Genomic DNA, 16,945 nt, shown 5'->3' on the forward strand with positions numbered 1-16,945 from the left:
ATGTCTGGAGGGTTGGTGCTGCCAGAGCTGGGGGCTGGTGTGGCCCCCACTGTTCGCCCTGCCTGCAAGAGAACCCTCATTCCCATCCCTCCTGGAACTCCTACCCTGTCCCCATGCCATGGGGTGACCGTTCTGTCCCCTGGGAGAGCTGCTCATCATTCTTCATCACTCCCTGGGCCAGACCTCCCCTCTGACCCACTGCACCCCATGGGGGTCCAAGCCCCCAGCTGCCTTTTCTCGTTGCGTTTGAGAAAAGCAGGACAGGGAGATGTGGTGGTTAAAGCTCCACAAGGTAGGGGGAAATGGATCACATGGTTCTCTGGGAGGGTTGTCTTGAAAGGTTTTGTTGGCTAAATGATGTGCTGCTGTGCATGAAGCCTGGGCCCAACAGTGCCCATCCCAGACCAGGGGTGCCCACTGCAGTCCCACACTTGGGAGCTGGGGCTGGGACAGAGCTGAGGTGGGTCTGAGCTTGGCCTCCCATGGGGGAAGCAGAGCTGGGGTGTGGGGAGTTCTGGCCATGAACCCCAGTTTGGCTCGTGGGAGCAGCGGCTACGCCTGGAGTGCTGCGTGTGGAGATTTTATCTCATCCTAAAGATAAACACAAAGGGAAGCTGGAGGACAGGCTGTCCTGGGTGGGAAATGCTCCCAGCTGCCCATGGATCATGGGCGGGATGGGAGACGCCAGGAATGTCAGGGTGACTGGGACCATTCAGTGTGAGCAGGGTCCCCTTGTCCCACAGACTGTGTCCCTGGGCTGGTGCGTCCTCTCGGCTGGGGCTGTGGGACCCTCAGCCGGAGACCACCAGTTCTGTAACGGTTTTTGTGGTGTTTGTTTACAGGAGCAGGAAGGCTCCCACCCTTTTTGTGGGGAGCAGGCTGGAGGACTGTTCTGGCATGGGAAGTGTTTATCTTCAGTGGAGCCTCGACCCCAGTTCCAGGCATGAGACAAATCCACACTCTCCTCCTGCATCCCTGTGCTTGATCCAGCTACCCCTTCAGCCACTCCAGGCTGGGTGGACAGCCCTGCCCAGAGCCTGGGTGTGCAAAACCCATTGGTTTGATTACTGTGGGTAGTAACAGGTAACCAAACAGGGATCTCTCTCCTGTTCTCTGTGCACAGTAGCAGCATGGAGCCATTCCTGATATGGGAGAAATGCCCCAGGAAGGTGTGGGGTGGCTGCCTTAGGGGCTGAATGCACCTTTACCCCACACCATCGATGCTGCCAAGTCGTGCCATGGGACCAGGAGAGCCACTGGGGTCACCCCTCTTCCTGACCCCTGAGCTGCAGAGCAGCCCAAGAACACCAGGCCAGGCCAACTCGGGGCAGAGGGGATGGCCAATGTGGGGCTGCAGTGCCAGCCATGGCAATGCCTGACTGCTGGGCACCCACTTGTGCACTGGGCAAGGAGCAGCTGGGTGCTGCTGTGGGGAGAGGAAGTGCAAGAAGAGCCGTGTCTGGCTTTAAAAGTGAAAAATAGAATTTTTATTCAGTGCTTGCATGGTTGGTTCGTGTCAAGGTAACGTCCCGTCCCTCCCTGCAGTCTCTGCAGTGCCAGGACGGTTATGGAAGCCAACGCCTGGCTGTACCCAAGCAGCAGGTTATTTGCAGTAAGTATTTATAGGTTTGTTCTGTATGTATATATGGTGTACAGACAGCTTTGTGCTCACAGTATACAATCTCTCTCTACCGAGCTGCAGTCAGAGAATTGCGACGGCGGGTGCAGTCGGGGCTGGAGGGGGTCGTTCTGCTGCTGCCTCTATGAAATGGGCTCTGGGGGCCGGGGCTGCCAGCACAGCAAAGAGGAGGGGGCTGCACTGGGGTCCCGGCTGCGCCCAGTGCTGGGGGACAGGCAGGACAGGGATGTTTCCACCCCACAGGGTGAGGGAACAGCGGTGAAGCGAGAGGCTGCCCCTGGAGCCCTGCAGTGCCACCAGCTCCTTTATCCTGTCCCTGCTCCCGGGGAGGAGCGTGGCACCGCTGCCGCTGGAGCGGGGTCAGGCTGGGCTCCGGCAGTCCTTTGGTTCCCTGGGACCATCTTGGGCTAAAGCGAGTGGGGGGCCAGCGAGGCAGGGTTTCTGCAGCTCGGGGACCACGGCAGCTGCTCACATGGGCTGAGGCGCGATGATGACGTTGCGGTAGCCCTTCACCCCCCTCAGCTGGTCGCTCTCAAAGTCCACCATCAGCTTCTGGAGCCCCGACTGGTGCGGCATCAGATCCAGACGGAACTTGGCCTCCGCCTGCGGCTCCACTGGCTCCTCACTGTGGGAGGGCAGGGGGTCAACAGGGCCCGTCACCCTCCTGGCCCCCTGTCACCCTCCCTGGACCTGGGATCCCTGAGGGGTGGCCAAGCCCCTTCCCCAGCGAGGTGTGGTGTAGGTATGCTCTGAGTCCACAGGGAACAGCCCTGACTCCTGCTGTGCCTCAGGACCACCCTCCCTGGGGATTCGAGGCACAGAAATCCACCCCACTCCCAACATTCCAGCCAGGTGAAGAGGGAAAAACTTACAGCTGCTTGACCCGCTGCCCATGGGTGAGGCCGGAGCCCTCCACCACGAACACACAGTTGCTCAGAGGCACTTCAAGGGGGTTCACCATGCTGATCTCTGCCACCAGCTTCCGATTCTGCATCGGCTCTCCTAAAATCTGCAAGTAGGAGAAGTTGGACCCCCAGCACCCACTATTCCTGGGGGCCATGGTGCTCCCCTGCCCTGGGCCTGGTGGGATGGATGCAGGTCCAAGGGGATGCAGCCCTGCCCCCCAAAACCAGCCTGGGATGGGAGACTGGACCCTCACCCTGATCTTGATTGGCGGATTCTCAACATAGACATCCCTGACAGCCACCATGACGTCGCTGGTCTGGTGATCAGTCAGGAGAGCCACCACCTTGATGAGGTTGTCCTGGGTCAGGCTGTCCTTGTACTGCTCGTACAGGATGCGCATGGGCACCCTCTTCTCTGGAAGGGGAAGCAGAGCAGGGTCAGCACCCACAGCACCCCCAGCCCGGTGCTGGCAGGCACCTTCTGCTGGGATGGTTTGGGCTCCCCAAGAGCTTCTTGAGGCTCCTTGCAAGGATGGGGGAGCTGGGGTCCCTGCAGGATTGGGACTCCAAACCCAGGTGCCAGAAGGGATGTTGAGGGTGTGAGAAGGAGCCATGTCCTAGGGCAATACCCCAGCACTGTGCCTGCACCAGGATCCCAGAGGGACTTTGCAAGCCCTTGGCAGCCAATGTGGGCAGCAGGAGACAGCCTGGCTCCCTGGCAGCTGCCTTCACTCAGCCCTTAGCTGTTGTTTATCCCAAAGTCCTTCGGGGATGGAGCTGTCTGGAGCTGAGGGGGAAGGAGGCTGAAGGGAATCAGCTGCAGAGGTGCCTTGGCAAGGAACCCTGAGCGACTGTGACCATGGAAAATGGAGCCTGCCATTCCTGGGGCAGGGCACAAACTGCCGTAGCATCAAATGAGGCCATGGGGAGAGGAACAAGCCTGGCTCCCTGCATCAGCACAGAGCATTGGGGGGCCCTAATGGATGCAGTCTGGGGAATCCTGAGGTCTGTATTCTGAGACAGCAGCTGGGGGCAGAAGCTTCAGGAGCTCATAATTAAAGCTTCAGAGAAAATGACGTCCTTTTGGACAGGAACGTTAAGGACCCCAGAGGCCAGCAGTGCTCCTCTAGAGCAGGGTGGGCACACGTGGCCCCCCCGTCCCCATCCAGCCCTACAAAAGGCTCTGAGCAGGCGCTGGTACCTGCTGGTGCCTCTGCCAGCACGAGCAGGGGCACGTCCCACTCCCCTCCACAGTGTTGAGAGCCAGCACATTCCTCATTCCTGTAGCACTGCTCAACACCTGGCAGAACGCCGAGCTCTGCGTGTGCTACGGGCCGGTGAGGAGCAGGGCTTGGCACAGGGTAAACATCTGGCTGTTCCAGGACAGCAGATGTGTGGCCTTTCCAAGCCCCGAAGGGTCTCTGGCAAGTTCACATAAACCCAAACTCATGTTTAATGAGCAGATGATGATGTTCATGTGTGACAAGGGCGAGGGAAGTTCGGGGGGCCATGCCAGGACAGCTCCGTGGCTGAGTGCTGGGGGACATCGCGCCCACCCAGCGAGACACCGAGAACTTCAGCGCTGCTGGCCAGTAAACCCAGTGCCTCCCACTTCCTCCAACCTGGGAGTGTGTGCTTGGGGCTGACCCAGGCCAGTCCCACTCTCCCTGCAGTGGGAGCCCAGCCTAGCCTTGAGGTGTGTGTGGGGAAGCAGGAGGGATGCAGACGAGTGCCATGGAGTGCCCTGGGGGTGCGCCCAGCTCGCTCCCTCAGCATGACAGCGGCAGTGGCTTGTCCAGTTCCAAATGCATTTTCAGCCTCTGCCTAAGCAATTTCCTCATCCTCTCATAAAGATTAAAAATCCACAGTGGTAGATAGCTAAGGAGGATGTCCCCGAGGGGCACTGCCCACTGAGCAGCTGAACATGGGCATTCTGCTGACCCCACACGCAGCAGAGCAGCCCCCTCTCCACCAGTGGGTCCCTTACCTGACCAGGGCTCGAGGTCAATGTCGATCAAGTCCGTGAGGCCGCACTGGGGCCCGGTGGTGCCGTTGTAGCTGGTGGTGCGGGCACACAGCCTGACACTGCAGACACGTTCCACATCTGTGTTGTTGTTGATGACAGCAAAGACATCGAAGTCACAGCCCTTGTTTGCACCCTCTGACACCTTGATCCTGAGGTGCAGCGCCTCATCCTCCTCTGGGACGGACTTCTTCTCATGCTCTGCCTTCGCAAACACCCTCCGCTCCTCCTCAGACCCTGCAGTGCATGAAATTCCCATGATTCTCAGGGATATGGGAAGGGAATGGTCCAGGCTGTTCTGCCCTGAACCTTGGAGCCCTCCTGCTGCAGTTGTTTCCCAACAGCCACATCCCCCTCCGGGTGTCTCTGCCCCTGCAGCTCCCCGTACCCTCCGGATATTTGTAGTTGTGGGTGATGTCCTCCCGGCTGTCCTTTCCCACGCTCTTGGTGCTGATGTTCTTCCCCACCACTGAGGATTGGATGCTCTGCTTCTCCATCCCATCGCCCTGCACCACCCAGTACACCACATCGGCGTTCACCTCCGCGAAGATGAAGGGGATGTCGTACTTCAGCTGCATGTCGCCCTCTTTGATGGCTTTGACAGGGGCCGGCCCGCAGCAGAAAACTCCTGCAGGGAGCAGAGCCACTGTCACCACCCCCAGGGTTCAGCCACTGCAGTGGTAAGAGGTGGCTGTGGTGGGGTGACCCTGCCGTGTCACAGCACGAGGTGGATGCAGTGTGGTGCACGTTGTACCTTCGCTCTTCTCCTGGGGCGTCGGATCCAGCACCTGCCACCCGTCATAGTCACCTGCCAGGTCTGGACGGGCCATCCAGGACTCCACCCAGCAGTGGAAGTTCCTGCAAGGGAAGCCAGGATGCAGAAGCCTCAGCCTCCTCCAGCACCCACCAGGCTCCGGGCCAGGGGCAGAGGCAGCCCTGGGGATGGGCAGGCTGTGGTCCCGCCGTGCTGCTCACCAGATCTTGTCCCAGGACTGCCGCTCCTGCCCCCCCTTCTCGTTGAGGTAGCGGTCGATGGTCAGGTTGGCATTTGTGTCGTGGGCTGAGTTGTAGTTGGTCACCACCCGGGTGGGGATTCCCAGGCACCGCATGACTGTGGGGAGTAGGGCAGGGTGAGACAGGGGCCCGGATTTGCACCACTCCCGTCCCACAGAGCCTCAGGTTTGCACAGTCCTGTCCTGTGGATCCCCAGTCCTGCATGACTCCTGCCCTTCCCGTTCCCTGGCAAAGGGGTGCCCAGGGACTGATGCCCTGGGAGGGGCTGGTTCCCACACCTGCTGTGCACGGGCGAGCTGGGTGGCACACGGCTCTGACAGTCTGACAGGTTTGATATTGCAGCAGAAAAAAGGCACAAAAGCGTCTGCGAGAGCTTTGGAGGGAGAGTGCGGGCAGCCGTGCTGAACCCTGGATTTCATCTCCCAGCTGTCTTTCACTGCTCACGGAGCTCCCTGGGGAGCAGGGAGGCAGTTACAGCGCTTCAAAAGAAGGCTATAAAACTCTGCGAGTCACTGAATATCTACTTTAGTTTTCTCCTATTTCTCTCCTCTAAAAAGGGTCTCGTCTGTCTGTGAAACATCAATGCATGCACAGAGGCAGCACTTTTTCTTGAGGCAAAGCTGCACGAGCATGTGTGAGTGTTTCCCAGCAGCAGCCAGCCTGGAATTTTTCTCCTCTTTTTCCCCAGCCTGACTGCCCCGGTGGCTGTGACATTAATTTGATCTTGGTGGATTCGTGACTTTATTGCAAACTTGGCCTTAAGGCCACTTCCCTCCCCCTATCCTGCCCTGGCCCCTCCCTTGCTGCCTGGCCAGGCAGGCAGCGCTGATGGAAAAACCAGAGCCCTTTTCTATAATTTTTTCCCTCTATTTGCCGACAAATTAGAATAACAGAGAGCTAATTGCAAAGGAATCATTGCAGGCTGATTGCAGCCAGCCCCAGCTCTTCCCTCTGGCCACAGCACCAGGACTGGGTGGAGGGCAGGGGGCCGGGCTGGGACATGGCGAGGACACAGGTGACCCCATCCTGTGGGGAAGGGGAGGCCAGAGACATCTGCTCTCACCAGTACATTGCACAGCAGCAAAGACCCAGCACTGGCCGTACTTGACTGGCTGGCACCCAAAATCCTTCCACCTCTTGAGAATATCCACACTCCCAATCCAGGACATGGGGTTTGTCCCATCGTCGTAGGGGTCGTGCCACCGCCCTGCCAGCACCCCCCGGTCCTCGTCATTACAGTTCACCTGTGGCAGGAGAAGAGAGGATGGATGGATGGATGGATGGATGGATGGATGGATAGATGGATGGATACGCATGAGCAGGCCGGGGAGGGAGGGGAAGAGCTTTTGCCCCATTCACATGTGCTGTTGCCCACATTAGCATCCTGCATCCATGCAAGAGCTCACTGGGATGCAGTGCTAATCAGGGATGAATTTTAGAAACAAGTCCTCCAGCCTGGGAATTTGAGTGTGATTATCCCAAAGCTGCTCATGGGATGGTCTATGACTACCCCTGCCATTCCTCTCCTCTTAAAGGGCTCTTACACATATAGGAGCAATAACAGGAAAGAATGTAAAGGGGAGAAGAAACACCACAGAGAAGGAAAATGGCCTAAGTGGGGGGGTGGCAAATGCCACCTCTCTGTCACAGCTGTAGCTGGGAGGTGTTTACACCCCAGGGAACGTGGGGTGCTGGGGACACCCTGCCAGGGGCACCCCAGACTCACCATGGCGCTCACCACCCTGCCGATGTACACGGGGTCATTGCGGCGGGAGCAATCCCGGTTCTGGTCCCTCAGGTGTTTGGGGTTTATGTCCAGCATGTTGAGGCAGATGGATAAAATGTCATCCTCGAACTGGTGGAGAGCAGGGAGAAAAGGCATGTGAGGTCCCCACAGGGGCTCTGGCACCTCTCTCTTCCGTCCCTGGCTCACCAGGATGCCCCTGCAAGCAGAACTGCTGGGGCCAGGGGCTCACACCTTTCCAGGGTCCCCTCCCTGGCCATCACCCACTGAGTGACGTCCCCACTCAGCCTGCAAAGCCCACAGATGAGCTCCCGCCCTTGCTCTGGGGCTGGATCCAGCTTCCTGCAGCCGCCCAGGGGTCATGCATGGAGCTGACCTCTGTGAAAAACTACCTATTTCCCATCACAGCTGAGTCACAGCCCTTCCTTGAATTGAGGCATGGATCCTGTGGGGGCCACAGGATCCATGTCCTCACTCAGGGAGGGTGGCTGAGCCCCCCAGTGCAGGCACTGCCTTATCAGCACCCCCAGCACGGCACCGGGGAGCGCGTTATCAGGCAACAGCTCCTTGGCACAGCAGGGCCACCCTGACTAGGGGCACGTAGCTGTGGGGCCCCCAGAAGCCATGTGGAAAACCTTCCCTCGCCCTGCCATGCTTTGAAGTCAGCACATTCCCTCTCGGAAATGAGATTCCAGTTTCTTTGACCCACATCTGCACCCTGAGGTGCTGACGGCATCTGGGGGGCATGTTTGGGGGGCACACACATGACACCAGTCCCTGTGCCCTGCAGCACCGGGGCTGCACAGGCTGGGGTCAGCTGGGAGTCCTGAGGGTCCCGGGGGGCCATGCCCACTCACCTGGCCAAAGTTCCAGGGGACGGAGAAGATGTAGTCGCAGGTGCCCTGGTAGATGAGCCCCTGCTGGGACAGCACATACTCGCGGCGCTCGTTCTCGTCACGGAGGAAAACCGTGTCCTCTGTGGGGACAGCAAGTGATGGGGACAGGGCTCTGCCCCGTGCCACCAGCCCCCTGACCCCCTCAGGGCTACCCTTCCCCGGAGATGCATCCGGTGGGAAATGAGGCAACAGGGACTGGAACTGCTCCTGCCTGAAAAAACTGCTGAAGAATTTCAGCCTAGTTTGATTTGAGCTGATGGGAAACTTTCAGCGAGTTTGCGGTTTTCTCTTCATTCTTTCTCATTTCTCTGTCTTTCCTTCCTTTTATTTGATGGAGTTGGGTCTTTTCCCAGAAGGGGAGACCTCCCTCCCTCCCCTGAGGGAGCAGTGAGCAGTGGGAGCGGGTGAGCCAAAGCCATTTCACTCACAGCAGCTACTGCTGTGAAAATCAGTATTTATTGGAAATGTTTGCAGAAGGAAACCCCAGACGTCCATCCCCAGTGCTTGGCACAGCCCAGGTTGAGCAGAGCTTCCTACAGCTCCTTATCTCTGTGGACCCAGTATGGAGCATTTGAGATCCAGGAAACCACTCGGTCCAGGGGCAGGGGAGGGACGTGACAAGAGGAAAATCCCACGGCTGTTAAACCTTGCAGCACTGAGTTGAGCCTCCCCTCTGGGTTCAGCTGCCCAAATTTTACCAACAGAGTGACGTCCCTGTCACTGGAGACCACAGCTGGGTGCCTGGGTGGGAATGGGCCAGATGGGGGCAATTAGGGACAAATGGGGGCAAGTAGAGACAACTAGGGGTAACTAAGCGTGTGTCCTAGGGTGGGAGACAACTTACTGCAGGGATTGAGTGGAAATGGAAGTAAAGTGGGAATTTCTGGTTAGACCTGAGCTCAGGGCAGGGCTCGGGGCACCTGGAGTCTGCAGTGGGGTGAGATCTGTGGTGACATGCAGCCCCTCAGTGCTGGGGAGCAGCTCGTGCTTGCCTGAACCCAGGAACCCCTGGGCTCAGGAAGGTAAAGCCTCACCTGGGTGCCAGGCGTTGAAGAGCAGGATGAAGTGGCCGATGTGGAAGCTGGAGCCCTGGTACCCGGTGCAGGTCTCCAGTGTCAGGGTGTAGCGGCCGATGCGGGCGCTGGGAGGGGAGCAGAGCGAGACAGAAAGGGACTCCCCGTCCTGCTGCTGCATCACAGCACTCCAGGATGACTCCTCCGGGCAGTCAGTCATGGCAAAGTGGGACCTGGTTCCTGATGTCTCACTGGGGCAGGGCCCTGCCAGGAAGGAGGAGGTCAGCTCTCTCAGTGCTCTGGGGACCCTGGGAGCTCCCGGCACGGGGGCTGCACCAAGGAGACCTGCCTCAAACCCCCTGTTCTGTGGCAGCTGCCTGAACCTTGGCTGGCACAACCTGGGAGCATTCACTGTGTGGTTTTTCAGGTACTGGGAACACAGGGTAGCCCAGCTGTGGGGGGCTCAGGCATGTCTCTCACTGTTTGGGGCAGGACAGACTCACTCCACAGGCACCCCTGGGCCAGCAGAGCACAGGAGGTGCATGTCCTGGTGCCCAACCCAGGGCCAGGTCTCTCCTCTCAGCTGCACCCCCTCCTCTGCTCCAAGCAGAGCTGCCGAGTCCCTATGCCCACACAGCCCGGTCCTGCTGCAGCCCAGGGTGTGGGGGCTGGCAGAGCCCAGCCATGAACCCCAGACCCCTGTCACTGGGAGCCCCACTCCATGTGTGCAGCCTGAGGCGTTGCTGCAAACATCCCAGGATTAGAGATGACCTCAGTGGCCAAAACGCCGAGCCCAGGACAGCATGATCCCTGCTGGCCCTTCCAAGTGCAGCCATGGCCAAGCCACCTGCACTGAGCCAGCTCCAGACCTGCTCCCTGGAGCAGTGACACCCAGCCCAGCCCAGCAGCTCCCTGGCCCTGGCTGGCAGCCAGGGCAGTGGTGCCACTGCCATCCACTCTCCTCCACCGCAGCACAGCCCTGGCTGGTCCCCAGCCAGCCCTCGCCCACAGTGTGGGCAGGGCATCAGACCAGTCACCAAAAATACTCATGAACTCATAAGAGTGACACAGTTTCTCCTCCCGGGGAGGCTGGGCTGAGCTCACAGTGTCCTTTTGGCATGGGCCAGCCTGGCGCTGCTGTAGGGTGGGCAGCCATGGGAGCCTGCCTCCTCCTCCTTGTTCTCCTCCTCCTCCTCTTCCTCCTCCTTGTTCTCTTCTTGCCTCCACAGCCCACAGCATCCCCCCGGGCTCCAGCAGAGCAGGCTCTGCTTACACAGCTGCTGCAAAAATACAGCTCTATTCTCACTCTGTTCCTCATCCTCTCTTTCTAGTGGGAGGTGGCACACAGCCTCGGTGGCTCTGCTGTCCCAGGGTGGGGGGACAGGTCTGGCAGTCCCTGCCTTGACAGGGCTGCGGGTCCCAGGTGAGGAATGTGCCGGGGCCATTGCCGGTGGGGTGGCACTGCCACATGCCTCTGCAAGCATCAGAGCACCTTTGCCCTCTTTCTTCAAGAGCTGGGGCTCGGCTGCAGCCCAGAGGAGCCTCTGCCAGCCTGAGCTTTGGCCTGGGAGGCTGCACCCAGGGCTGCTCCTCCAGAAAAACCACTCTGGGACTGCCTGGCTGTAGCACGGCCTGAAGAAACTTGGAGAGTGGGAGTGGGTTGGCAGCCCCTGTGGGACTGCCAGGGCATGGGGGGAGCTGCTGGTTTAGGCTGAAGCCGAGATATTCCAGGTTTGGGTTTGCCACCAGAGTATTCGGTGTAGAAAAGAAGAGAGTCTGCAAGGAAACCTGGGTGCAGTTGTACTTTGAGTTCTAGACGGGTTGACTCAGCAGGACGTTGCAGACTCAAAATAGCTCTTTCCTGAGAAAGAGTTTCCTCTCCCTTTGCTCTGAGCTGGCGGGGCTGAGCCCCTGCCCGGCAGCTGCACTCAGCCCTGGCAGCTGGAGCAGTGGCCACATCCCTGGTCTTGCTTGGGGGCTGTGCTGGGGTTGCTGTATGGGAACATTTTTTACTCCAGTGTTTGCATTTCCCAAGCAACTCTCTCTCTGGGGAATGTCTGAGAGGCAGCAGGGCTGGGTGTAAAGCCCATCAGCAGAACTGCTGTGATACCCCTGGCTGAAAAGATTCACTTTGCTGATGTTTCTTGGAGGGGCAAGAGGGTTGGGCAGGTTCCCAGCCACAGCCAAGGCACTTTCAGGTGAGCTGGCAGTTCCAGTGTGCCCCAAGTCTGGCTTGGCCATGGGAGGAGGAGGAGGAGGAGGAGGAACAGGTGGTGGTGGCCCCTTGTTTTATTTCTTCATTGCTTCCCTTCCACTCCCATTAAGGAGATGAGTTTCTACCTATTTGTCTTCTCGTGACACAAAAGCTGTGCACAGTGCTGGCCTCTGCCAGGCAGGAACAGGAGGACAGGGACTGTATGAGATGAGTTAGGTCCCCTTGGCACAGCCCTCGTGGGAGCACAGGGGTGCCCTGGGGCAGGGGCAGAGAGTGGTTACACTTGCACAGCCCTCTCTCGTGGCACAAATGTGGGGGCACTCACCTGTGTCTACGTTGAAGGCAAGTTTGTCCACCCCCTCCTCGTAGCCCCGGCCCGAGAAGCGCAGGGTGATGGTGAAAGGCTGCCCCCGCCGCACCACCAGCTGCTTACACCCCATGTCTGCCGTCCGGTGCTCCCGCCCATTGCGCTCCAAGTGCAGGTCCCACGTGTCCAGCACCAGATCTGCGAAGGCAGTGGCATGTACAGCTCTGACCCTGGCACCAGCTGAGCCATGACACACAGCCCCTGGGGGCCGTAGACCATCCTGAGCCCTGGGTTGGCACTTTGGAGAGGGATCTGAGCCTCCCCTGCCCACACTGCCCTGTCCTGCCCGGTGTGCCCGGTGCAGCCTTGGGCACTGTGGTTGTGCTGAGCTCTGAGCTCCTTCCAGGAAGGCTCTGCAGGCTGGGCTTGCATCGTGTGCTGCAAGAGGGGCACAGCTTTGGCAGCCAAGCTGACAGCAACGTTCTGCCTTCCTGACCCGGCTTTGTGCTGTGTTTGTGTGCCATGGGGCTGCCTCCGTGCTATCACCATGGAGGAGGGGCACCCTATGCTGCCAGGGCTGTGCCAGGCCCATGGCTCAGGGCACCCAGCACAGGAGCAAAGCCCAATGTTCAGCTCTGCACTCGGAGGGGCTGTCACCGGGGCTGCTGTCTGTGTGCCCCCATCCCAGTCACACGCTGCTGAGCCCAGGAATGCCTGGGATGTTCCTGTGCCTCAGCCTGGCCTCCAGCAGCTTTACTGTGCTGTTACCGCTGACAAATTGGTGAGAGCAAGTGTAAGTTCAGTGACAGAGGTGTGTGATGCCCCAGATGCTGCTCTGCTCTGATCCCAGCCCAGGCAGGGCCACGTCCCCACTGCCCTGGGCGCTGCTCAGGAGCGATGAGATATCGCTCATCATCGCTTGAGGCCAGTGACCCCTGACTGCTCTGCAGTGACGCGTTAATCACTAGAATAAACAAAAGCATTCCATGCAGGAGAGCACACAGCAAGCTCAGCCTGCCTGGGGAGGCTCAGTGGGCGATGCTCAGCTTGCAGCCCCGTGCCACAGCTCTCCCTGGCCATGCCCTTCCCTGGTAGTCACAGAGCCCTCCTGGAACCACTGTGAAATGGAAACAGTTGCCCATGAGTTCGCTGTTCCCAGAGCTAAATGAAAGCACTGCTCCTGGCTCTCTGGACAAGGGGACTCTGCAGTAAGTGCCCCGTGGAGGGCAGTGGGCTTGTCAGCATCCCCACCACACTGCTAGAGCTGCTGGGACTGTCCATAACTAAGGGCAAGGTCCCTGCAGCCAGTCCATGGGGACCTTGGAGTGTAGATAGAGCACAGAGAGGTCCTTTCCCTCACTGCCTCCCCCTCTGTGAGCAGCACAGCCCTGTGCTACAGCACATGGACCACACGAGTGGAACCTCACTGACACGGACCCAAAGTCATTGTGAGTAAGTGTGTTCAGAGAGCAGAACCAGGACTCCTCCTTGTCCCAGTCACCCCAGGGTTATCATCCTCAGCACATTTAGCAAAGAGCAGATTTCTCAAAGCACAGGTGCCTCTACCTCAAACCAATGGGTGCCAAGAGATGTGCAGGGAGGGGGCTGCGGTGCTGCAAGCAGAAGGGAGGTTCCAGGCACCCAGGAGCAGGAGCTGCCCAGTGTGTTGGTATTGCTGCAGTGGTGCTGGGAGCCGGGACAGCCTGCGGCACTGTGGAACAGCAGGACACAGTGATGCCGTCTCACCCAGAGGGCCCCGTGCCCGTGAGAATCACACGGCCCTATCTCCTGGGACTCTGGGGGCAGCTCTGTGGAAGGCGGGGGCTCTCTCTGCCCTGAAGGGCCACGCATGAAGGATTCCCGAAGACTGGAAGCTTTATTTATGCCTGAGCCTCCAGAAATCCCCATAACCTGTCAGGACGTGGGCACACGCTCCTGGCCCAGCTGTCAACTTTCCTTTCCCGGCAAAGCTTTAAATAGCACCAAACTTCACTCCTACGGGTACTGGCGTCACCCGGGCCAGCGGAAAGTCGAGAGGGAGGGAACGGCGCAGACCCACGCGGACCCCGCACGGACCCCGCTGGGCTTGTTGCCGTCGCCCCGCTTTAGTCTTTCCCGTTCCCCATCGCCGTGACTTTGTCGGAGGGTCAGGGACCGGCTCCTGCACCGAGCGAGCAGGGAGCGGCGGGATGGCACCGAGCGCCGGCCGGAGCGGAGGGGGCGCGGCCGGTCGGGACTTCCCGCGGAGCGGGAGCGATCCCGACACGTGCGGGGGGATCGCCCCGCGGTCCTACCTTCGGCCATGGTGCCGGCGCGGGGGGTGCGGGTGCTGCCGGTGCCGCTGCCGCCGGTGCTCGCTCGGTCCCGGTACCTGTCCTGTGCCACCCGCAGCGCTGCTCGTGCCGCTCCTTGTCCTGGTCCCGACGCCGGCGGAGCTGCCCCTCACTACCCGCCGACCGGCCCCACCGCCCGTCCCATTTATCCCGCCCGCCCCCCGCGCCCCCCCGCGCGGCCGGGCCGGCGGAGGGAAGAAAGGGAAAACAAAGTTTCCAGGAAACGCGGCGGTTTTAGGTCCCACCTATTGAAAATAACCACTCCAGAAAAAAAAAAAAAGGGGGGGAGGAAAGCCGCTGGCCCCGAAGCCCCCCGGGCTGGCTGCCCCCGGAGTCCCCCGGGACCCCACAGCCCCCAGTCTGGAGCTGGCCCTACTGCCGATCAAGAGGAGGGGAGAACAAGGGGGCGGAGAGGGGCCGCCTGACTCCCAGTGAGGTGCCAGGACTCGGGAGTGTTTTCTCCTTATAAAGTTCTCTCCCTCCTCTGGCCCCATCTCCACCCTGGCCAGTCCTGGTGGGATGCCTCTGTCGGGAATCGCATCCCCTTTCCGCAACTGCATCCCTGACAGATGGAGTCTGGAGGGAAAATGTGTTGAAAACTTTGCTGCTGGACAGCAGATATGTTGGAAACGGAGCTGTTAGCTCTGGGATATGAGTGTACATGTGGCAGCGACCTGCACATTCCCTGGCAGTCCCTGCCCCACGCACTGGCCATCCCTCTCCTGCCTGGGGCTCCCTGCCCCATTATCTTGCCAGTGGTACTGCCTGGGGCTGCTTGGCCTGGCCTGGCCCTCCCTGTGTGTCCCAGGGGTCAGCCAACACACTAGAAACCACTTGTCAAGAGCAGAGGGCTGAGACCCCACATCTCCATGGGTTCTTGGAGTTTGGGAGTTCACCCGTACCTGAGCATGGCTTGTTACGAACAAGGTCTTGAGAAGTTTCTGGACCTCTGGAGTGAGTTTGTTCAGTTACTGGTTTTCCTTTATGTGAGTTAAGCTGCCAAAGGCCAGGAGCCAGGATGGGGGGTGTTCCTGGGAGAGCCCTGCACTGACCCTCCTTGTTTGGCCCTTGGACTGGTGTGGGACACTGCAGCCCCTGCACTGGAGGTATCTGAACACTGGGAACCCTCCTCAGCCTGACAGGTATCCTCCTGTTCCCACAGTCCTATCACCCTCTTCCCCTCCCAGGTTTGGTGGTTTGTGCGTCACTCCAGGGCTGCTGTGGGTGATGGGACCTTCTTGTGGCTGGTGATGTCCTGCAACTGGTTGGGGTCCATTGCTTGATGTACTCAGGATCACCTCACAAGGCCCCCACACAGGTTGTGCCCTATCCCAATGTGCCCTGTCACCCAAGCACGTGGTGCAGCTGAAACTGCTCTCCCCACACTTGGGGTGGTCCTGGCAAGGGGTCCCCACAAGTGGGCGATGCTTTCTGCTCAGGCATGCTGGGGTACTGTGTTGGGAGGGTCTGCAATGAGACAGACACCTCCTCCAGCTCTACAAAGGGGTTTTTGGTACCAACAGACTTGGTAAGGTCAGAGCACACCAAGGGCAGAGACAAGGAGAAGCCCCATGAGCGGGGGGCTCCTGGTGTGTCCCACTCTGAAGGCACAGGGCTGGTTTTGCAACAGCACTGGCCTGCAATGCAGCCATGGCCGGGGGGAGCCCCCTCTTCTTTCACCATCCTTGAGGGAGGCAGGGAGAGAGGTTGGAGTGAGAGCAGCAAATCCTTGCTGAGAGAAAGCTCGGGACAGCTGCTTTCAATGGAAACAACTCATGTGCTGCTCCACCATGTACGTGCACGGGCTGGGGGTGTGCAGGTGGTGGAGGGGGGGCCTTCGCTCATCTCACATGCCCTGAGTTGGCCCTGCTTCCAGGGCTGCTTCCTGGGCAGAGGAGCCTCTGCCACCGGTGTTGACAAGTGCCAATGTGTCCGGGCTCGTGCTGGGGGGTGCTGGGTCCAGCTCTGCCTGCACAGGCCCGCTCTTCCTCCTGTACCTAGCGCGAACTCTGGATGAACTCCACAGTGGAGGAGCCGCGTTGGAATGCGTCGTTTGCTTTAGTTAATGTGTGACAAACAGCGAGGACACTGTTGGATGTGGAGCAGCAGGAAATGGCCATTTCTCACTCGGCTGGGAAGCAGAGCAGTTTGTTGCAGGGAAGGGTGTTGGGCTGTGTGGGACGTGTGGGACCAGGCAAGCCAGGGGGCCTGGCACTGGGCAGGCTGTTGGGACTATCTTCTGTCTGGCTTCTTGGCCAAGCAGAGCAGGAACGACTGACAGTGCCTATCCTTGCTCTGGCACCTCGGGCAGAAGTGGCAGGAGACAAGTGCCTGGCTGTCCCCAGGGGCTGTCCCCCAGTGCTGTGTTCTGGGGCTGTCCCCCAGGGTTATCTCTCTAAGTCTGTCCACTCAGGGCTATCCTTTAGGGGCTATCCAGACTTGGTCCCAGCATGAGGAAACCTCCCTTGTTTTCAGTTTTAGTGCCCACTTCACTCACACCACATATCGCAGAGGCATCTGTCTGCCCAGGCACTGGAAAATGTTGCCCACGCCACACTGCTGGTATTTTTACTCTCCTTACTAAGACAAGGTTGCATTAAGAGGGTGTTTGCACTGCTGAAGCCCAGAATAACTCCTCATTTGCTCAAGGTGTTCAGTGCAGGACTGCGACTTCCCTTGCCCTCGCCCCGCTCCTGGAGCTGCTTCAAAGCGTGCCGGTCCCTGCCGTGCTGTCCCGCACAGGCAGAGCCGCTGTTTGCTCTCCTGGGTGTGTGCTGGGGAGGCTGCAGCCCCTCCAGTGCCCGCACGTCCTGAGTCAGTCCCTTGTGCAGGCAGATAAACAACCCTTGAAAAGGG

General features: G+C 59.5%; 1 protein-coding gene across 1 annotated transcript; it reads right to left on the reverse strand.

Moving 5' to 3' along the window:
* Window positions 1-1,460: 1,460 nt before the first annotated feature.
* TGM2 (transglutaminase 2) lies at window positions 1,461-14,226 on the reverse strand. The gene is made up of 13 exons (XM_017822839.1): window positions 14,051-14,226; window positions 11,775-11,954; window positions 9,256-9,498; window positions 8,183-8,301; window positions 7,308-7,436; window positions 6,645-6,825; window positions 5,543-5,678; window positions 5,322-5,425; window positions 4,956-5,195; window positions 4,532-4,804; window positions 2,799-2,959; window positions 2,512-2,648; window positions 1,461-2,264 (listed from the first exon to the last, which is right to left on the reverse strand). The coding sequence occupies exons 1-13, from the start codon at window positions 14,058-14,060 to the stop codon at window positions 2,108-2,110; spliced, it is 2,070 nt and encodes a 689-aa protein (XP_017678328.1). The 5' UTR covers window positions 14,061-14,226; the 3' UTR covers window positions 1,461-2,107.
* Window positions 14,227-16,945: the final 2,719 nt, after the last annotated feature.

Source organism: Lepidothrix coronata, unplaced genomic scaffold, assembly GCF_001604755.1.
Source record: "Lepidothrix coronata isolate B3197 unplaced genomic scaffold, Lepidothrix_coronata-1.0 Scaffold99, whole genome shotgun sequence".
Lineage (NCBI taxonomy): Eukaryota > Metazoa > Chordata > Aves > Passeriformes > Pipridae > Lepidothrix > Lepidothrix coronata.

Coding starts and splice junctions, on each gene's coding strand:
- TGM2 (XM_017822839.1), bottom strand. Junction 8,302..9,255: donor CTTCAACGCCTGGCACCCAG/GTGAGGCTTTAC, acceptor CTGTCCCCACAG/AGGACACGGTTTTCCTCCGT. Junction 7,437..8,182: donor TCCCCTGGAACTTTGGCCAG/GTGAGTGGGCAT, acceptor GCTCTCCACCAG/TTCGAGGATGACATTTTATC.